General features: G+C 38.5%; 1 protein-coding gene across 1 annotated transcript; it reads right to left on the bottom strand.

Annotated features, from left to right (window-relative positions):
• Positions 1–838: 838 nt before the first annotated feature.
• Positions 839–23,199, bottom strand: klhl24a (kelch-like family member 24a). Its single transcript, XM_079875230.1, has 8 exons — positions 22,966–23,199; positions 19,274–20,154; positions 18,431–18,546; positions 16,974–17,158; positions 11,295–11,413; positions 7,117–7,305; positions 3,155–3,343; positions 839–3,056 (listed from the first exon to the last, which is right to left on the bottom strand). Exons 2-8 carry the CDS (start codon positions 20,072–20,074, stop codon positions 2,856–2,858), a joined length of 1,800 nt encoding a protein of 599 aa, XP_079731356.1. The 5' UTR covers positions 20,075–20,154; positions 22,966–23,199; the 3' UTR covers positions 839–2,855.
• Positions 23,200–23,416: the final 217 nt, after the last annotated feature.

The following is a 23,416-nucleotide window of genomic DNA, read 5'->3' as shown; positions in this document are numbered from 1 at the left end:
AACCCAGAAGCGCTGCGCTGTTACACTACGTGAACTCACTCAGAGGCCCACACAGAAGAAAATTAATAATTGAATAAAGGGTTAGGTCGTTATTTTGGGGTTTTTTTGCGCACAAAAAGTATTCTCGTCGTTTGATAAACTTAAGGTTGAGCCACTGTAGTCACTTGGACTATTTTAACGATGTCTTCACTAACTTTTCTGGCCTGGCAGATTATATCAATTACCTAGCAGCCTATGAAGGAGTGAGCCAGCTCTCAGATTTCATCAAAAATATGTTAATTTGTGTTCCGAAGATGAACGAAAGTCTTATGGGGTTGGAACAATAATGAGGGTGAGTAATTACAGATAGAATTTTCATTTTTGTGTGAATGAACCCTTTAATATATTTGGTCTTGGTGGACTAGATCTGTTACGCTACTGCTAATAGATACACAGACTCCCTGCTGTGAGCATGTAAGATCTGCTGCTGCCGCATGAATAGACATACATAAATCCTGTAGCAGATCTAGGCAGGTGGAGGGTTTCAGAGGAACTAGCTTACAACAAACCATAAACCAGACTATTTAAATGTTGAGCAAGCAATCTCATTGGCTGCAGGATAAGCAGAGGCCAATCAGCTCGTGCCATGCAGTAATCATTCGATTGCTTGCAGATTGCATTTAAAGGTTGTGTCAAGCTTGCGCACTCTCAAGTTTCATGACTGAACTAGATATGAATAAGCTGGCTGAAAACCAACTCAGAACTTGAATGACCAGTCCAGTCAAGAATCAGATGCCATATGTATATTCCTAAAACAGTGACAAAAACACCACATCTAATTCAAACACAAACACAATATAAAGCTGGTTTATTATATTTATTAAAAATAAAAAGTGTAACAGTACACACAAATGGCAAAATAACATATACAAAAACCTTATAACAGTACAGATAGTAATAATTAAAGTGATTGAATAAAAAAAAAAAAAAAAAAAAATCAATAAATCACATATGTATATGAAAATATATAAATACATATATACAGACACACTTATATCTTTTATCATTGCAGGCAGAGATGGCGATGCAGTGCTTTGTGTAAACTAGCTGCCAGCATCCTGCCTGACTCGTTCAGATGTATTGCAGAAAACGAAACCGATACAACGGAATCTAATCTAACATAAGTAAATGTCTGTTTCCAGTATGATAAGCACTAGAAACTGTAACTATCTATCAAAAACATAAAAACAGTTCCAAGTTAGTCTTATTTGAACCTGCACATTCACGCTAACACGCAAGAATTCTCCGGCAGTCCAATTTTAAAGGAAAGATGTAATCTACGGCTATGAGCAATCTTCACCAAACACAACATAAAATAACACCACAGATAACATTAAAAACATAACAAAAGAGCAAAATGTATTTACACTGAGATATATTACTAACACTAGTACATACAAGTGCATGATTGGGGCTCTGCTTAAAAATAAAAAAAGATCAGAAAGGCACGTCCTGGTTGTCACAAAGATGATGAGATGCTTAAATACAGATATGATACACAGAAGGAAAAAAATACAATAATTCACAGCTGTACGGTTCATCAAGAACCTAAAAGAACCAGACGTGACATTTCATTGACCTAAATCAGAGCTGTCCATCACTGAGCTCCTGCTCCGAGCCGGAGCCTTAGGTTTTCAAGTGCTTACAACACAAAAACCTCCTTGTGAAACCCTCATACAGCATGTCTGATGTATTATTTAAGTGCTTACGTTTATTGAATAAGCTCAGAAGTTTAATATGATGTAGAAAGAGTAAATAGCACATTAAAATCAACTCGAGACTGAACCTAAAAAACAGTTTCGGTCTGCAGACTACTTCATGTCAAGAAATCTATCGTCAAAATTTAGGAGTAATGATACAAAACAACAGTAATAATAACAGAGATAAAAAGGTTTAAGGCATAAACAAATGTACATTTAAAAATAAAAAAGAAAGATTTGACATTCAGATTTGACATTCTCTAAATCTGTGTTATTTTAGTTTTTATCAATATTTGGCTTTTATTTTGTTCAATTTTTTTAATGTTAATTTTAGTTTGTTTAGTCGTTTCATTATGAGCTTTTGTCATTTTTTATTTTTTAATTTTTTTTATTTTGCTAATCAGGTTTAATTGTTTTATTATTTTAGTTTTAGTTTCAACTAATATTTACATTTTATTTTATTTCAGATTTATTTCAATGGACACTTTGACGACATGTTTCCACAGTGATCAACATCACAAATCTAGTAAAGTTTTTCATATTTCCTTTTTTTTTTTCATTGGCAGTAAATTACAAACGAACAAATCAACACTTTTGCGAGGGTGTTTATAATACAACGGCTAAGAAATAGATGGCAAATTTGACATCTTTCTCTTTTCTGCCAGCTGTAATCAGTCTCTCTATATTCTTTCCCTCTTTTGGAAAGTCGTGGAAATGCCATCACAGATTTTTTATTTTGTTATTGGAGTAAACAGGAATACATAAATTATATTTTCTGTCATCTCCCCTTCACCACTTGATGACTTCCACTTCTGAGAACGTTGGAAATGTGAGAAGGTGTCCATTAACAGAAATATTTGCAATAGCTTTAGTTTACAATATCTAAATGTATTTCAGCTATGAGGAAGGTTATGCATTACATCCGTCTTCCAGAGAAACGACTGCAGGAAACTCTGCCGCACAGATAACAATCTAATCAGCTTTGACATGACGATGAGATCAACTGTAACAGTTAAACAGTCCTGAAGTATGCACATTGTTTAAAAGAGCACATCTGGTTATGTATGTACAGACGAGTCCATGTTTGGGAGTTTGCATGTGCGTTAGTGGGTGCTATCAGGCTTTGCGTTGTTTCTCACTGAAACGGTGTATGGTAACACAGCCATGGTAAGAGATGGGACGAGGCATAGCAGCCGTGCATGTGATGATGCCAGAGGCCGGGTCATAGCACACAATGTTGTCAGATGCGTCCCCATTTTCTCCCCGTCCACCCAGGATGTAGATCTTTCCGTTACAAATTGATATCCCGCAACTCTCCTAAACGCACACAGACATACAATAATAAAATCAGTATAGGGGACAAAATGACAGGAACGTTTGACTTTTTGGTTTATTAGCAGCTGTGCTTCAGGTACCTGTCTGCTGAAGGAGTGGCCCACATGCATCCAGTGGTCCTGTGAAGGATCGTAGCAGTAGATGGACTTGGTGAGGCCCCCGCACACGTAGATGACGTTATTGAGAGAAACGGCTGAAATATTGGGTTTGGTGAAGGGAATACACGCCCTCAACTGCCAGGTGTCTGTCTCTGGGTCATAACACTGGACCTGAAACACAGATTTGTGTAGAAAGAACAGAGAAAGCTTGTGTTATAAAAGGATTCAAATTCTAAACTACATAAACTACTTCATTTAATAGTGTTATTATAATATTATTTATATACAATAGTAATCTTTTGTGACGTTATCATTTTAACATTAGTTTTAGTAAATTTGTTATTTGTCTTTCGTCTGTGTCAGTGAAGAAAGTAAACTCAACTGATATTTATGTTTTTATGAATCATTTTCTTAGACAAGTTATTTGCCTCAAGGCTACCAGGAAAGCTGTAGCCTAAGTCAGCATTGCCAATAGGAACCTTCTACAAGCTTTGGAATTTGAAAACGTCTGTTTTTAAATGTTAAAAGTAATTTAAAATAATACAAATTATAGGCTACGTTTACCGCAGTTGGTGGAATTGGCAGACGTTCCCTTAGGCATCATGCGCTGTGGAAAGCTTTCTTAGGTATAAATATGCAGCTATAACGCACGTAGGTGATTTTGAATGAATATTTAATGTCGATATACAATGGTTACATAATGTGAAAACTAATCCTGCTATTGATATCTTTGTAAGACTATAGACCCTATAGAACAGTGGGAATGGCAAACAAATGTCCGACGAATATCGAACCTAAAACTAACTTTACCGCGCTCAACCACCGTGAGTGCATTTCACACATTAGTAATCGCTGGCGTTCAGCGGGGAGGGGAGGAAGGACTTTATCTGCAGGCGTGAACCGGCATAGATCTACTCAAATCAGACAGGAGAACAGTGACTGAAAACAAAGTCGGGAAGCGTGTTTGCCAACCATCAATACCCTACCATCATTGATATTAATGAATCTATTTAACACAGTTCCGGACCGTTACGGCCCACTTTAACCCCTGCTCATACTTATTATTAGTGGGCGCTTGCCAAAGGCAAGGCACTCACTATTTGTTATTGCTCATACTTATCATTAGCAGGTGCTTGCCAAAGGCAAGACACCCATTTTTTGTTATCACTCATACTTATTATTAGTGGGTGCTTGCCAAAGGCAAAGCACTCACTATTGTTATTGCTCATTATTATTTTTCTTCTTCTGGACAAAAGTTTGGCGCTTAACTCCTCCTGCATCGTTTGTCACAGACCTTTTGACTAGATCACGGTAAACTATGGTAAATCATGTTAGAATTATGGTAAATCATACTACAACGTGATAAATCATGGTAAACTATGGTAAATCATGCTAGAATCATAGTAAATCATGGTATACTATAGTAAATCATGTTAGAATTGTGGTAAATCATGGTAAACTATGGTACATCATGGTAAACTATGGTAAATCATAGTAAACTATGGTAAACCATGCTAGCATGATGCTAGCAAAATGTTAATAATGCTAACATGATGCTAGCTAGCTACATGCTAATCATGCTATCATGATAGTAGTAGCTACATGCTACTTATACTAGCTTCTTGCTAAAAACATGCTAGCATGATGCAAGCTACATGCTAATTATACTAGCATCATGCTAACAACACGCTAATGATGATACCATCATGCTAGCTACATGCTAATCATGCTAGCAACATGCTAATCATGCTAGTCACATGCTTATCATGCTAGCATGATGCTAATTGTGTTAGCATCTTGTTAAAAATTGGCTAACCTTACCCTAGCAACCGAGTGGCGAGTTTTACCACTGCAAGCACCCACTCACATTTTCTTCAGGAAATGTACATTCTAGTTTAAACTGCAATTCTAAATCCAAAACATATGGCATATCCATACATAAACACACATGCATTTTTATATATTCTTGTTCCTGTGTGTAGAAATTAAACTCACAAAAAAGTACAAAATTTTTTTTTACATGAATATGCAGGTGTTATCACAGTGATCAACTACCATATTCATAATTTCCTCATTGCATCAGCATTGCATCAGCATAATGCAAATATATTGAGCTGAAACCAGAGAACAGGCCCTGAGTGTGAGGAAACAGAACCAACTAAATCTAATATATGCACTCTTCAGTACAAGCAATCTTTCTCTGTGCTAGCTGATGTATAGTTTAAAAAAAAACTTGACAATATGGATGTCACCGAAGACACGCACTCTGACAGAGAGTAAAGATGTATTGTCGAGCAGACACCATTTGGAAACTCTCGGGTGACAGACGAAGCAATTACATGGAGGAACATTCAGCATTTTGTGGAAGAGAGCTTTGTATTAAACTATATCAGCTCCTTCTCTTTCTGTTCCAGATGGCAAGTAAAAAATGCAGTAATCTGAGCACTGGAAAAATCAATGAGAGAAACCTATGTGAGATGTTATCTGAGATGGCACCAGTGTCTGAGGACAATAAGCTCACGACGGAGGTCCACCTGTTCACTCTGTTACAGACCACCTGCACAAACACACACATTCACTCCCCATCTGCCCTGCCATTAGCAGCCCTTCTGTTCAAAAAGATGCCCACATTCGAGGGGTTGCATGAGGCACAAAATAAAGGTGAGTTTAGCAGGACCCTTCTCATACCCAAAAGTCTGGGGTTATCACTTTTTGTTTAAATAAATGAATGCTCTTGTTCAGCAAGAGTTATCAAAAGTTACAGTAAAAACATTTATAATGCAACAAAAGATTTCTATACCAACTAAATGCTGTTATTTTGAACCTTATATTCAAAGAATCCTGAAACGTTTTCCACAAAAATACTAAGCAACTGTTTTCATCATTGATAATATTAATATTAATATTATACATTGATCATTTCTTGAGCATTAAATCATCATATTAGAATGATTTCTGAAGGATCATGTGACTCTGAAGACTGGCGTAATGACACTGAAAATTCTTTGTCAGGAATAAATTACATTTTGAAATATATTCAACCTCTTCCAGAGGTAATCGAAAACGTATTTGACCGGACTGCTTTCATAGCATGTGGCCTATAGCCACAAAAGACCTCCTACTCTCCGCCTACTGACCTAATGAATAAACATTATGGGAAGCGCGCTAGCCAGACAGGATTTAAACTTTGTTGGCTGGAGACCCAAGTTTGATTTGAAGAGGAAAAACGTACCAAGCACAATGTTCTCTCACTTTTCCAGATTTCTAACACACACACTCACAGTGTTCGACGTGGTCTTGCGACTGCCAGAACAGAAACTAAACTTGATGCTCTCCGTATGTTTTTCCGTCGTCTCTGGGCGCATTCATATTTAAATTGAGGGAGCATATTTCATCCATTAGATCGAAAGATCTCAAATGGGCATGTGTCTCCTTCGTCTACTTGTGATCCGATCGTCTAAACGCATCTTAATACCAGGTGTAAACAAGGCGTGCGTTACAGGTTGGTTAAACTCTCTTGCTCTGGTTATGGTCCATTTGCTTCATAAAGGCATTGTGTCAAGGAGGAAAAAAACATGACAGTATCATTTAGATGTGACTAATCTTTTCAAGTTGGAATGAGCGTGTGGTTTATTCCAGGTAACAGATGACAGGTTTGAGGAAAGGAGGGCAAGGCAAAAAAGCAGTTTTTATTTGATAAAAGGCACCATCTATGTCAGTTTTTCATAAACAAATTAAATCAATACTTTCTTTCTTTTTTTTTTCCTTTAATGCACCTAGTCAAGAGCACTCATTGGAAGGGTCTGCCACCACTTAAAAGTCACTGGGCATCAAATGCATTATCAGTGCTTAAGCTGAAGAACAAAGACCAAAGATTTTAGTTTTTTTTAGATCAACTCTGCCTAATGTTTTATTGTGTTTGTTTAGTGCCGTTTCTCAGTCACCTTATTGGAGCAGCTGTTTTCATCAGGTTGTCCTCCGATGACGAAGAGTTTTCCCGCACAGCTAGTGACCGCCGGAGAGTAGACGGCTTCTTTCATAGGGGCCACCTCAGTCCAGCGGTTGGAGAAGGAGTCGTACACCTCCACGTTACTAAGACAACACTGCCCATCATAACCTCCAACTGCATACACCTGCAGGATACATACACAGATATGAGATATATAGATAGACCTATATATGGGCATGTGTGTGGGTGGGTGTGTGTGTGTGTGTGTGTGTGTGTGTATTCAATTTTTTATTTGTTATGTAATCCATCACAGAGATCTAAAATAAATCAACACTATCTTTTCGCTAGCTCATGGCTGATGTTCAAGGATAATATAAAAATGGTCTCTGTAGCTACTCAAAAACAAACAAACACTCTTCATATCCTCTCCACAAACCTCCTTATCCTCAAACTGACACCGCAGAAGAAATGTGGAAGAGCCACGATAACTACATAATGACACTGACCTACATTAAAGCTGTTAAACAGGAAACCTGTTCAACAAATTGCAGTTGCCTAAGGCCTAAGTTCATGTGCACATACAGACAGATGACCTCTGAACTAGAAGGGTAAAGTTATCTCATTCACACTCTCTAATGATTTAAACTCTGTCACACCCTGTCCTCCGTGACTGAAACGATATTCATACCAATTTTTCTTGGCAAAAACAAATAATAAATGAATAAATAAGATAAGAATTTCAATCCCACTCTCATAACAAGTCATTTTATTCAGGAAGGCACAAACAAGATAAGAGAATAATGGATGGATAAATGTAGATGGAATGAAATCAAGTTAGATTGCCAACTCATTCTTTGAATTGTAGTTGTTATCCTGTATGTGCAGGTGCTCATATTTCAGCAAAACAATAAAGAGGTTCTTCTGAAATTAGAGAGAGTCTTTACAGTGTCACCACCTGCATACACGAAAACAATGCATCTGCAATACAAATGTGGGCAAAAACAACGTACACACACACACACAATTCATACAGGTTTGGAACATTTTGGGGTGAACTATCTCAAGCATTTCATGGCCAACTCATTTCATGCTTGAGATAGTTCACCCCAAAATGTTCCAAACCTGTATGAATTTCTTTCTTCTGCTGAACACAAAAGAAGATATTTTGAGGAATATGGGTAACTAAACAGTTGATGGGCCCCATTGACTTCCATAGTATGGGGGAAAAAGAATTCATAGTATTTTTTTTTTTTCTCCATACAATGGAAGTCAATGGGGCCCATCAACTGTATGGTTACTGACATTATTCAAAATATCTTCTTTTCAGCAGTGTCCAGTAGAAGAAAGAAATCCATACAAGTTTGGAACAATGTGAGGGGGAGTAAATGATGACAGAATTTTCATTTTTGGGTGAGCTATCCATTTAAAAGAAAACCTAAAGGAAAAAAAAAAATCTAATGGAAGATGGAATTAATTAAACATGTAAGGCAGGGTTCACCAATCTCGGTCCTGGAGGGCCGCTGTCCTGCAGAGTTTAGCTCCAACCAGCTCCAACACACCTGTTTGAAAGTTTCTAGTATGCCTAGTGAGACCTTGATTAGCTGGTTCAGGTGTGTTTAATTGGGGTTGGAGCTAAACTCTGCACGACAGCGGCCCTCCAGGGCCGAGATTGGTGAACCCTGATGTAAGGGATAGTTCACCGGAAAATAAATTCTGTCACAACTGCCTAACTCTCATGTCATTCCAAACATGTATGACTGACTTTTTTCGTGGAGCACAAAGACAGTGGTGTAGAGTTTATACCGGCCCAGAGGGGACAGGGACCCACAATGCGTCAATGGTGTCACAGTGAGCCTGCTACGTCACCAACAATCAAAAAACTTCTTGGTTGTTCCTCATACAGTTATGACATGGGCCAGACTGACCAGTCAGACTACGCTTTTCAGAAGCGTTCAGCGTTTAAAAATGATTGTTCAGACAGAGGGTGAAAACAGGTGCTGCAACAATGTAAATAAGAAAAATAATGTGTTTTTGAAAAATAATTGATGTATTCTAGTAGACCCCATAAAAAAATGGGGTCCCCTGAAAAAAAAAAAGTCATACGGGTTTGGAACAACATGAGGGTGAGTAAAAGCTCCGATATACTTCAAGCGGAATCGAAGAACGAACTGATGTGACGTCATTTCGAACAAAATCAGGCCCAAATGAAGTTCGTTTTGGGAGTTCGAAACAGCTTGCCAAAGCTAACTATCCGGAAAAGTTTGCTACAGCTGGTAAACACCTTTGTATTACCACTGCTCCGTGGCGATTACGTAATAGATAGGTGTGCGCAGAGGCTCCACCTTCTTTCATGTCGAAATCTTCTCCAGTTCATTTATCCTGTTCAGTCCGTTGAGGTTAGACGTCCTTGAGTAAAAACATGAACACACTGGAGAGCTGCTTTGTAGTAGAAAATGAAGTTGTACTTCTGATGAAACAAGACACTAACACTGTTTTTCATGTTTAAATACAGTAAAGCTGCTAGATTTTAAGCAATCTATTGAATAAAGTGCTATATAAATAAATGTGACTTCACTAGGAGCCGAATTGCAGAGCTCGTGCAAACATATCGATGTTGCTATGATCAGATGCTTTTCTTGTGCTTCACTAAAATAATTGCTTTTTAAAGGAACTTTGCCGTGAGTATACCGGGGACTTAAATGTTAACAATTTCTATTTTTGGGAGAACTACTTTTTTTTAAAGGAGAATTTCAAATGAGTTTCCATTTTAAAGCAATTATAAACATCCTGAAAATCATGCAAACGTGCTGTGAACAACCAAAGAGAAGGATGGGCACTGGGCGGACAGATAAACACACACAGAGGAAGAGAGAGAATTACAACTGTTTTCCAAGGAAAAAAAGATTCTCAGGAGATCATTATGTTCATGCCTCTCTGCGTGTACGAACAGAAGAAATCTATTACATCCAAGCAGGCAGAATGTTATACCCCCCGCATTTGTAATGAAACGCATATGTCTCAAACATTTACAAACACCCAAAATAAAATACAAATTTAATACAGTATCAAAAGACCAAAACACTTTTCATGAGTAATTAAAAAAAAAGGAAGAGGATCACGATTCTACATAAGACAAACAAAACATACAGTACCGGGAAAGCTCTTTTCTACAAAATTATCAATCAAATGGCAACAGGTCAAATAAGAACAGCACAATCTGATTGTAAACATCTGATTGTAACATCAGTCCTAAACACGCACTGAAAGCCGGGATATTTGTACACTTTTTACATTTTCTGCACTGATTATAATATAAAGTTTCATCCTGCAAAAACAGTCAAATAGTTTGGTAACACTTTACTTAAAGCCATATATATATATATACTTAATATATATATATATATATAATACATTAGATAAGTATTTTAATGCATTATGCCTTGCAATGCACCCTATAATGAATTGTATGGTCTCAAGAATAATTGTTCCCAGTTATAATATATATATATACCTTTAGAAAGTATAATGCATTATATAACAAGGAATCTGTTAATATTATAATGCATTTTAACTTTGGTTAAAATTATTTATGAAACAATATAATGCATTATAATGTAATTACATGTACAGTGTAATTACATGTACAGTGTTTAAGTAAAGTGTTACCAATTGTTTGTCTCGTTTTGAGCATAAACCACACTAAATGTTGTAAAATAAAAATACTAATTTGACAATGGGATATTATTATTATTATTATTATTATTTTATATCTTATGCAATTTTGTTCCTGATTAGTTGTTTATTTGCAAGATTGTCATGTGTTAATTTTAATTAAATGGCACATCAAAGGCTGAAATTGTTTTTGAGTCGAAAGTGGAGCAAACGTTAAGTGTATCAAGCTGAAATATTTGAAGATTGGGGAGAAACAGAAGAAGAATTCAGAGTAATTGAGCATTACAGGGCTAATTGTGATAAGGAAAAAGGAAGGGTGGGGATGTCTAAAAAAAAAAAAAATGCTGTAACTAAAGCATTATGGGAGCTAAAATTTATTTTCTCAAAAGTAAACATGTATTTGAACAACAACATTTAGATCACAAATATTTTAGTACATTAGATGCTTAACCAGTGCAACACACAGGTGCACATATGCACACCACACTCTCTCTCTCTCACCTTCCCCAGTAGGACGGTCATCTTGTGTCTCCAGCGCCCCTTATTAAGAGAGGCCACTCTGATCCAGACATTGAGCTGGGAGTTATACATCCACACGTAACTGCTGTTGATGCGTCCACCTGTAAATAATAACCAAAACATTAACAAGCAGCAAGAGCAGGTTCTGTGTGTGTTGCTACACCAACTTAACCTTATTTTGGGGACGAATTTATATCGAAAACTGCATCCTCAGGCAGTTGTGGCCTGATGGTTAGAGAGTCTGACTTGTAACCTGAAGATCAGGGGTTCGAGTCTCAGTACCAGCAGGAAATGAAGGTGGGGGGAGTGAATGAACAGTGCTCTCTTCCACTCTCATTACCCACAACTGAGATGCACTTGAGCAAGGCACCTTACCCCCAATCACTCCCCAGGTGCCGCAGTAAAAATGCCTGCCCACTGCTCCGTGTGTGTGTGTGTGTGTGTGTGTGTGTGTGTGTGTGTGTGTGTGTGTGTGTGTGTGTGTGTGTGTGTGTGTTTAAAACTCACTGCTGTGTGTGCCCACTTGGATGGGTGAAATGCAGAGCACAAAAAAACCCACAAACAACGATTGTGATGGCAATCCATAGGACCCCAGTGGAAGAATCAATGCCTTCTGACGGAAAACGATAGGGGTGTGTGTAAGAAAATAAGTATTTCTCTTTTTTACTTTTTTAAATTATAAAGCATTGCTTCCGGTCTACTGTCATACAAGCGTTCATGAGAGGGACGTTTTGATGTAAGCGAGTTGTGAAGCTCGCATGAGAAGTAACACGGAAGCACACGGGACCACAATTTCTCTTGTAAGCTTCACAATGCTATAATGTGGGTTTTTCCAAGTGTCAAAAAAGCAGCACCCATTCAATGCCATTATATGGACTCACAGAGATGGAATATTTTCCTAAAAATTTTCATTTGCGTTTATCTGAAGAAAGGAAGTCATATACATTAAGATACATGGCATGAGTGAGTAATGATGAGAATACTTTAATTTTGGGGTGAACTATTCCTTTAAGTGTCCAAATACTTTTCTGGGGCCACTGTTTAGTTATCAACCACTAGCAGCTTTTTTTTTGTGGTCAAAAATGTCAACTTTGCAAACCCACAAACATGTTATTAATTCTCAGTTTGAGACAACACAACGTCTGTAATTACACAAACCACAGTGCTTCACCTGTGTTCCTGTTAAACAGAAATGCTCTCTCTGATCTTAACGTCCTTTCTTGTTGTCATATATGTTTATCTAAACCTGCTGAGGGCTGTTCTATTCTGTGCCACTTCACATCTGACCCAAATGGCTGGTTATCATCCAAACAGCAGGTCTGAGGCAAGCTCTAACAGTCCTTCTCTCCCACACACACGCTAAACACCTGGCAGCAGGCCGTTCCACTTTAATTCTGTTCATAGACTTAGATAACGTAGGTGTCAGAAGTTCTCAAATAGCACATGATGCCCTTCCTCCCTCTCAGAGTCCCTTCAAGGTAAGTTGGTGCACTAGCTGGGCATCTTGGCAACACCTTCATTCAACTATTTGTGGGTGCAGGAAACACTGTCATCAAAGACTTTGCCTTTTTAGCTCATATAATTGAACACACATGCATTTAAGAGTAAACATACTAAAAACAAGCAGCAGAAAAAAAGGAGAAAGGGGAAGCTCAAAGAAGGAAAAAGCAGGGGGTTTTGAGGAAGTTCGAGCACCACAGTAAGAACTACAGTGCTCGTAAACTCCATTAGCGGACTAGCTGAGCAACTGTCTGGTAAACAAAGGCAGAGTCCAAATCTCTGTCTAATTAAAGAGGATGTTTGCCTTTTCCTCTAATACTGAGTAAACATAATAAAAAACTGGCTCCAGTCCTTTTAGTTTGCTCTTCTGTCATGAATATCCCCTGACAAAAAAACATCAGGCCTTTGTGACATTCACTCAGACTGAAGACCAGACAAACCAGCATTTAAGACGGAGTCAGTCTCCTGCCGACACTTCACATGTTGTCACAGAGATTGCTTAAAGCAGGATGCAAAACCTGCAGGTGAACAGTAAAGCTACTCATTAGCAGATACATTGCTAGACATGCTGAAGGGATGGAGCTTCAAATCTATTTAGGGTAATCCTGAACATTTTAAGCACATTTAGGGCTTGGATAAGTGCTAAATTGGTTGCCAATTTTAATACATTACAAAAAAACTATTATTTTCAGCATTCATAACATTTCTTGCAAAATCATTGCAAACGCCAAGTCAGAACCAGTATTGGATCTTGACATACACAATATAGTCAATAAGTATGGTTCCCTAGACCAGGGTTGCCAGGTTCTCAAAACAAAACCAGCCCACTTACTATTCAAAAACCTGCCTGATTATGGCCAAAACCATGTCCACTAGACTAGCCCAATCGTGTTCAGTGAATCTGTGTGGTAAAAATCATGTTCCTGTGGTTTGAGGATGGGCTTGGTTCACTACAACCCGCAGACTACAAAAAAAAAAAAAAAAAAAAAAAAAAAAAAAAAACACACACATGCCAGCAGTGTAAAAGTAGCCCTGAAGTCTACTTTTACACTGAAGTCATACCTGAACCACTCAATATGATTTATGTTTAGTGACGGCCCTCTTCATTAGCCTCCTAAAATGGACAACCGTGAACAGGAAGCACCAGATCATTCAAAACGTCAAGCTGTAAAACTGAAAGCGTCTTGGTTATGTTTGGACAGAATGATTTATGGTTTCTTTAACAGCGAGAAAGCATATCTTTATTTACTCATTATTATGCCATTGCAAACCTGTATGATTTTCTTTCTTCTGTGAAACACAAAAGATGGTATTTCAAAAAAAAGATATCATATATTTTTGTCCATAAAATGAAAGTCTATGGGGTCCAAAGTAGTTTTGTAGAAGAAAGTAACATAAGATGAGGGTGAGAATGACGGCAATTTTTATTTTCAGGCTCTTCTGAAGAAATGCAAATAAAGGGCTCCCATGACAGATTATTTGGCAAGTAATTTAATACGTTAATACCATTCAAACTTGTCTAAAGTTTGCAGGGTACTTTAGTGTATTTCAAGTTTATTTACTTGTACACACTTTGATTTTATTTGTATGCAATAAACCGAAAGCAAAAACGTATAAACTGCAAATTCTTACCGGTTCTGCAACAGTAATGTTTAAGAAAGACAGCTGAACCACTAAGCCTGTAGGATATGACTTCTGACAGAGGAGAGGGACAGATTTAGTAAGGGGCCTCTGAACCTAATGCTGGAGGCCGGCCAACTGCACGTGCACACGAGAACAGCAATAAGTAGCGTGTATAAGTAGAGAGAGAGAGAGAGAGAGAGAGAGAGAGAGAGAGAGAGAGAGAGAGAGAGAGAGAGAGAGAGAGAGAGAGAGAGAGAGAGAGAGAGAGAGAGAGAGAGAGAGAGAGAGAGAGAGAGAGAGAGAGAGAGAGAGAGAGAGAGAGAGAGAGAGAGAGGCAATCCTGACACGTAAGGACATGAGCTCAAAAACACAGCTCTATTCATGGAAATCAGTAACGCTCCTTACTACTTCATGTTTTTAAAGCACTAAATAATGGCTCTAGAAGGAGAATAATAAGAATTATACAATTCAGAGTTCCTGGTTATTACATCTAGCTTGAGAAAACAAAAACACACACATGACCTAAAAGAGTTTAGATCAAGTTGAAATGTATAAAAACGTCACAGTTATAGAAACTCCTCGAGTGCATGACCTGTATACATAGACATAACCTTTTGGGCACTGGATGACGTAATGCAATAACTTCACCAAAATCTACAGCCAAACACTGCAGATCATTCCTGGAACTATTCTGAAACTTTTGGCACATATACTCCCTTAAGAAGCCGCTTGCCTGTGCCAGTTAGAGTTTAAAATGTCCCAAGTTCTCAGCCAATAGCTAGAGTTTGCCAGTGAGAACAGCCCTTGACACACTAGCTGGTCACAGAGGCAGCTGTTGTTTCCGATTTTCATCAAATCATAAACAGCTGTTCTAGAAATGTCCTCACAAACAAGGCATTTGCTAAAAGCCCTTAACTCACCACAGAAAGCCCAGGACTAATTTGCCCAACCCATCCATAACAGAATTTGTTCAAATGAAGCTCAACTGAACAATGTATTTCAAAAGTAGAGGGTTACATTGTTTGAAGAAAATGAGAGTGATGCTTGCTAATGCACAAGGCACTGCCACAATGCCAGGATGCTGTGTATGGTTGAAAGGTGAAAGGTATGGTTGAAGAGTTACTAAAGTGGTATTAAACATGTTACTATGCGGATGTTAGGGAGTTGCTACGGTGTTCTGAATGGTTGCTTACTGGCATGATACCTTAAAAGCTTATTCTCTGGGAATGTGAGTGGGGCTTGATCATGCCAGGATGGTGCCAGTCAGGATGGTTGCCAGGGTGTTGCTATGGAGGTATTAAGGTATTCTGAGTGGATTAAAGTAGGCGTAGCATAAGCATACGTGAGAATTGATGCGAAATCCTCTATCGCAGAGGATAGAGCCAAACAAAACACCGATCACAAATTAGTCTAAAACAAGAAATTTTAAAGAAAAATGTTTTGGAGGATTTGTTGGAGAAGAGGAGCTACATCATACCTCGGATCAGAGGTCACGATTCTGCCGGAACTCGACTCTCTTGAGAGCCGCACGTACGGCCGTTGCCAGAAACCAGTGATTATACTTTATAAGGTTTTAAACATGGATGTTTTTTTTACAAAAACGGATCACTTCAGAAGGCATTTATTAACCCCCTGGAGTCTAATTGATTACTTCTATGATAGATGGATGCGCTTTTTGGAGCTTTAAAAAAACTCGGGCTCTATTCAATGCCATTACAAAGCTGGGAACAGCTCTGATTGTGTTCGGATGAAAGAAGAAAGTCTTATACACCTGCTGTAGGATGGCTTGAGTGTGAGTAAATTATGGGATCATTTTCATTTTTGGGTGAATATTCCTTTAAGAGCCCATTCCCAAGTATCTATGATATTCTAATCCCCATTTATGGCTTGGGTCCTGTCCTCAAAACTGATTTTTCTTTTTTCAGTTTTTAACCCGTCAAGTGGACATCATGTCTGACTACTTAAAGTTTACAGCCCACTTTTTCCCCACACATCACACGGTGATAGTCTTGTCAGAATTTGGACACTTCAAATGTTTTTTTGTTTTTTTTTTATGGTAAAATTAATCAAAACAAATCATTTGAGTCCTAAATATTCTTGACAGCATTCATATAAATTTTTCATTAGATGTCATTTATTTTCCAAACAGACATCAAGACTCCTCTCTAACATGTAAATCTGGGTAAATCTACTTTTATAGGAAGTTCCACATGCCTGTGCCAACAACACAGCTCAAAAAGAGAAAGAGTGTGTGTGTGTGTGTTCGGGTTCCGCAGAACTAGCCTCTTGCTGATCAGTCACTGTGACCAGGACACAGTACAGGACACACAGTACTAAAAGTATAGCAAATATCACCATGCCCTAAAATGAAGCCTGATGTGACAAAATCACAACCATTTAGAACATATAGGGTGTTTCATATACAGCTACGACGAGGGTTTTGAGCCAATGAGGATTTACTGTGGATAGGGCTACCCGAAAATAGAAAACAATATTTTTCAATTTATCATTTGTGAGGCAGGAATATGAGGGTCTCACCTGACACAAGAATGTCGTTGCGGAGGGCGCATACTGCATACTCAGACTTAGTGTACTCGGGGTGTTTAGCAAGAGATGTCCACTCTCCCGTCACGGGGTCGTAACATTCTGTATATGGCAGATTGAACCCACCCACTCGCTCACAGCCGCCAACCACCACAATGACCTCAGAGAAACCAGTAGACCTGTAGATAGGGAGAAACAATATCTTTAGATAAGCGCAAGCTTTGAAGTGGAAAAATAAAGAGATTACAGCATTAGGATGTGGTTAATCTTCATTCCTGCTAAGGTACAATGAGCTTCTGTAATGATTCATTGGAAAAAGAATACTCTTCCAAGACACTTTCATGTGTGTTTTTCTTTTAAAATAACATTCAATGTTGCGTTTGAGAATTCTGACCTGAAAAAGCCAAAACCCCCAACCAAACACACAAACAGCCATCTGAAATACACTATGCGACAATGTTAACATTGAGTGCCTGCACAGCTCTTTTATGTGCGTTTAGTGCAGACAATAACTTAAGTCCTGTACAGTGAATGTTTTGCATTTGTGGTTTCTCTGGGCTGAATATGTGCATTTTAAAATCACTAAATCATTTTGACACAGAGGTTTTATGGCAGAGTGGAATGTCTGAAAACAAGCTCATACATTTTCAGCACCCAATGCAAGAAACTAACTCCAAACACATCCAGAACACAGATACGGCTTCTAAATACAGATACAGACCCCATATTAGGATATTGAATCTAAATACAGAAACTCCATATTAAGATACTGCCTTCAAGAACAGATTACGGCTCCCCGCATCTGACTGCTACAAAGACAGTAATCTAAAAATACAGATACTTCCTCTAAACAGATAATTCCCTAAATAAATACTGCCTCCGAAATAACAGACTACAGACATAGTGTGTTTTGAGTGGTTGTAGTGTGGTTCCTAGATATGACATCCCTCCTGCAATGCAAGTCAATGGGATTTGTCAAGTTTTCTTTTTACTGATAAATGGCAACACTGACCCAGGCCATTGTTTCAAAGTCTAGGTTAAAGGTAAAAAGCGCATAAAACTGATGAATACTTTGGGTTTAAGGGGTTTGCTCAAATTCTAAAAGAATTAGCAATACTGATAAAGAAAATGAATTACAAAACAGTCCAAGTTTATAATAACTTCATATTTCAAACAGAAACATGTCCCTTCAGTTTTTTCAGATGTAGTGCATTTTCCAGTAAAGAGTAAACTCTAAGGAGTCAACATGAGTGCATTTTTATTTGATAATGTCATTGAGTTCATTGTTGCATATGTAGAAGTGGTTTTTCATGATTTTTCAGTGGTTTCATTTTCTCTGTAAAACACGTTACTTTAGTCCTTCACATGAAGAAAAAACTATTTCATGAGCAATGCTGACAATGTGATCTGACATCTCATTGATCAATTTTTGATCGGAAACTACATCGTACCTGCGGGGTCTTGTACGTGGTGACATCATCTCATTGCCAAGTACATGGTAGCGACGTGCTTCATGCAGCAGTTGGTAACATTCTGGAGCATTCTGGATCAGTTTATCACCTTCCACCTGCAGCAGAGAAATTATCACAATCTTATTGCTTGACCTCAAACCTGTTCCCTCATATCTGCCTTCCAGTAGAGTCCAGCTATCTTGTTTAAATAATCTTGTTATATTATGACAATAAAGAAAATGCTTGACTTGACAAGTTCAACACACCTGCCGACGGTTTTCAAGCGAACCCAAGGATCTTGATTAGCAGGGTCAAGTGTGTTTGAATATCATTGATGCAAATCTCAGCAAATAGCCATATCTCAAGTCCTCGCTTTATCTAGTTTCATAATTTTAGGACCATATACTATACCCAATGACATATTTTTGTAGGCCACATAATTTTAGCACTTATGGTACCATCGTCCTGAAGTCAATGGATTTTTTGAATTGGTTTTTGGTTAAATGCCTGAAATAAGGTGGTTAACAAGTTCAAGATATTTTCATCTTTTATTCTGTAACTTAAAATACATTAGTAATACCCCCTTGTGACTTTTTTAGCAGTTTCAAAAAAAAATAAAAAAAGTGTCACAATTGGACAACAGAGGTGGCCTGGGACATAAAAAATCCTATTGGGTTTTTGTCGAGTGAACCAGAGTGATGCTAGCTTCCAGGTTGGCCTATAAAAAATACATCAACACTGTAGCACTCTATAAACATCTAAGCAGAGCATTTCTGGATTTGTTTAACTAAAAAAAAAAAGAGCTTCTCCACCTGTCCAAATTAATTTGAATGTGCCACTCACCGTCTGTACAAAATAGTTGGGGTGCAGCAGAGGCAGTCGGACATGTTGCAGCAGATCTTTCAGCATGGGCCTGCGATACTCCACGCCGTGGTAGACCCAGTGCATCACCGCCTCAAACACCACCTCCTCCCTGCCAACGGACAGTTCGTCGCTTGCCAAGTATTCCTCCAGCTCATCCTTGTGGAGGTCTAGAAACTCCTCATGCTGAGCCACCTCTGGAAAATTCAGCAAGGCGAAAGCACGGCAACGACTGGCCAGCTGTTTGAGAGAGTGGGCATCTGCGAAGCGCTGGATGCCGAGGCAGTTGCAGGGGTCCAGCTGCTCCTCCAGGAATTTTGCGCAAGCATCCCGCAGAGTGGCGATCTGGAAGAGGCTGGAGGTCTCGAAGAGGAACTGGACGTTCTGTGTGGTGATACAGGCATGTCCGGTGTAAACGTACTGCAGGAACGTGTCCATAGCGTCCGCCTGGATGCCGTTGATCTCCACCAGCATCTCGTGGCTCTCCTTGTGGTCGTTGCAGAACATGGCACGGAAGTAGCTGCTACAGGCCGACAGCACGGCACGGTGACAGGGGAACTGGCGGCCCTGGACGCTGATGATCACGTCCGTGAAGAGGCGGCTGTCGCGGAACTCGTTGAAAACCTGGAGGACGCTTTCAGAGTGAGAGGAACCGGAAGAGAAGTTGAACACTTCGCTCAGGCTCTTAGACTCCATCTCAAAGATTTTACGCTTGATTGCTGGCGATTCAGGCACGCCAACAGAGTTCTCATGATTCAGACGGCGACCCAAAATGAGCACCATGATTGTATCTGACAGGAGCCCTTCACCAACTAACAATCACTATCAATGCCTGCAGGAGAACGACCAGCGACCATCAACACCTGTAGAGGAACAGCAGTTACAATCAACAAACACTATAAGTGGTATTCAGTCCTACTGAGGTCCACCTTCTTGAGAATGGTCAAGTCAAGTCAAGTCAAGTTTATTTATATAGCGCTTTTCACAATACAGATTGTATCAAAGCAGCTTCACAGTATTAAATTTAAATAATACATCAATGTTTGTTTCTAGTGGAAAACGTCCACGTTTGGTAATGCTGATCAATAGTATTGTTGATTGATTAATTAATTAAATATCCCCAAATATCCCCAACTGAGCAAGCCAAAGGCAACAGTGGCAAGGAACCGAAAAAACTCCATCAGGTGACTTAATGGAGAAAAATTCTCCTCTGGCGTCTATGAACTAGAGGTCAGATTTAACTGTAAGATTAAAAGTATTATATGAATGCCTGGCTGAAGAGATGCGTCTTTAATCTAGTTTTAAAGCGAGTCTGAGCAACGAACAGTATCTGGAAGACTATTCCAGAGTTTTGGAGCTAAATGTGAAAATGCTCTCCCTCCTTTGGTGGATTTAGATATCCTAGGTATGACCAAAAGCCTCGAATTTAGTGATCTTAAAGAGCGCGATGGATTATAGGGCGATAGAAGATCCGTTAAATAGACTGGAGCTAAGCCGTTTAGGGCTTTATAAGTCAGTAGCAATACCTTGTAGTTAATACGGGACTTTATAGGTAACCAATGTAGTGATGATAAAATCGGTGTTATATGATCATATTTTCTTGATCTAGTAAGAACTCTAGCAGCTGCATTTTGGACTAACTGTAGCTTGTTTATAGAGGATGCAGGACAACCAGCTAATAAAGCATTACAGTAATCTAGTCCCGATGTCATGAATGCATGAACTAACTTTTCTGCGTCAGAAACTGAAAGCATGTTACGTAGCTTAGCAATGTTTCTAAGGTGGAAAAAGGCTGTTCTTGTAACATATGAAATATGATTTTCAAAAGACAGGTTGCAGTCTAGTATAACACCCAGGTCTTTTACTGTAGAGGATAAAGTAACAGGACATCCTACTATGTTAAAGTTGTAGTGTGAGAGGTTTTGTGGGCGGTTTTTTGAACCGATGATTAGTACCTCTGTCTTGTCTGGATTTAATAAAAGAAAATTGCGCGTCATCCAATCTTTTATATCTTTAACACACTCTGTCAATTTGGATAATTTAGCGTTTTCATCTGGCCGTGATGAAATATAGATTTGAGTGTCATCAGCATAACAATGGAAACTAATTCCATGTTTCCTTATAATATTTCCAAGTGGCAGCATATATATTGAGAATAACAGAGGGCCTAACACAGATCCCTGCGGCACTCCATAGTTTACTGGAGTTATAATCGATTTTTCTCCATTTAGGCTAAATAGACAAAATGGTAGAGGTCAGATAAGTACCCCTGCTACAACATTAGCCTACAGTCTGTAATTTTCAAGTAAATTCAAAGACCTGGTTAGAATGTGTTTATCATCACTTACTGAGAAGGAAAATCCTGCAGCCATATATTATTGACCTCTTGCATTATTAATTTCAGACTCACACTTTCAAGGTGACTTTTTGACCCTGATGCAGAGGCTCAAGTTCATGTTCAAGAGAAGTAACAATTATTTTGAAAATCTATCATTATTTGTTAATATAGCCATAACCCCCTGTATCACAGACAAGACTTAAGCCTAGTCCTACACTAAAATACATTGAGCTGTTTTAACTGAAAGCAAATTGCACTGACATATCTTAAAATATGTCGGTGCCATTGTTTTGTCTCAAGATGCATACCAGTAATGTTTTATTCTAAGGAATGTTTATAAAAGCTACTTAAATGTCCTAACTGAACTAAGGCCTTGATCTTGGCTTATCTTCTAAGCCTTGTCTGTGAAACCGGGCCTATATTTTAAATTTGTGTTGCCAAACCAAGCAATTAATTATTAATTCAGCATTATTATTAAAGTAAATTGTTAACTTAAGTGTTATTATAAGTGTTACAATCTGTCACAAGGGTCATGACCACCAGCAACATTTAAAAAATACAAATGTGTAAAGCAAACTATTGAGTACATTACTGTGAATGTTACTAGCGCACACTGAAATTCGTCAAGTCGTGAGCAGTAAAAACAAAAAACAAAACAAATATATTCCTCAAGGCAATATAGCACTGATATAAAAGAAACACTGATTCTTTGTGCTGAGAGATAAAGTGAGCGATTGCGCGTGCGTGTGTGTGTGACAGGGAGTGAGTTTGCGCAATCTTTTTTTAAAGTCACTCAGGTTTGTTTTGTTGTGGAAGTAGAAATAAAAGAACATGGCCGGTTGCTCAATATTTCCCCTACAGCAAAACATGACCCATGTGGACTGAAATGATGACCTCACTGAAATGAGATCAATTATGTGTGATTCTACTCTATAAAAGGCTACAAAGACAGGGTGCAAGCTAGTCGACCAGATATCATGTTCCAAATAACCATCCTGGTATAAATGTTTGCTGGTCCAAGATAGTCTACAAGGGCTTTCCAGCAGGCTAAACATTATCATGCAGATTCTGAATACATTTACAGCCTGCAGAGCAGAAATAAGTAGCATATATAGCCTACATATATAATACTACAGATTATATGTATAATCCTGAATAAATCATTGATTGTTAACTCGCCATAAACAACCTTACCATGACACCGAATATATTCATCTTTAAAAGCACAGTGTTAACGCATTCATCATATCGCATTATACTGACATGATCTCTCAATCATTCAAGCTGTTCAGAAAAGCATTCAATAGAAAAGTTTTCAGCATTTTTTTCTTCTCACCTTAACCCCAGGAGAACAACTTTCTGGAAAACATCAAAAACAATAGCAAAGAGTAGAGGTCCTTAAAAGTAAATGCTATCTAACAAATGTTGAAAAATAGCTCCATAAGCGTGAGCACTTGTGCTGTCACTGTGAAGATTTCTTTGTTAACGTCCGTCTCATAGTGGCTCTCTGCGTGTTCTGGCACAAAGAAAGTACACACAGCTTCTAGGCTTCTGTTGTGTCAGCTGCTCTGCAGGGTGTTTGTAGGGAAATGTAGTTCTGGTGGCATATCACCAGTGAATTCAAACCAGCGAAAGAACATCATATCCCAGAATTCCGTGCGGGAGAATTTCCATGTGGCTGGCCGTTGTTTGCAAACAAAAACCTGATTATGAACGAAGACAGTTTGTGTCATGTTGTTGTCACGTCAAAATATAACAGCCTTTTCAAGAGTAGCAAAGCCCATAGT

This window comes from Squalius cephalus (assembly GCF_949319135.1).
Source record: "Squalius cephalus genome assembly, chromosome: 7".
Taxonomy (NCBI): domain Eukaryota; kingdom Metazoa; phylum Chordata; class Actinopteri; order Cypriniformes; family Leuciscidae; genus Squalius; species Squalius cephalus.
This window is presented reverse-complemented; position numbering and strand designations above follow the sequence as displayed.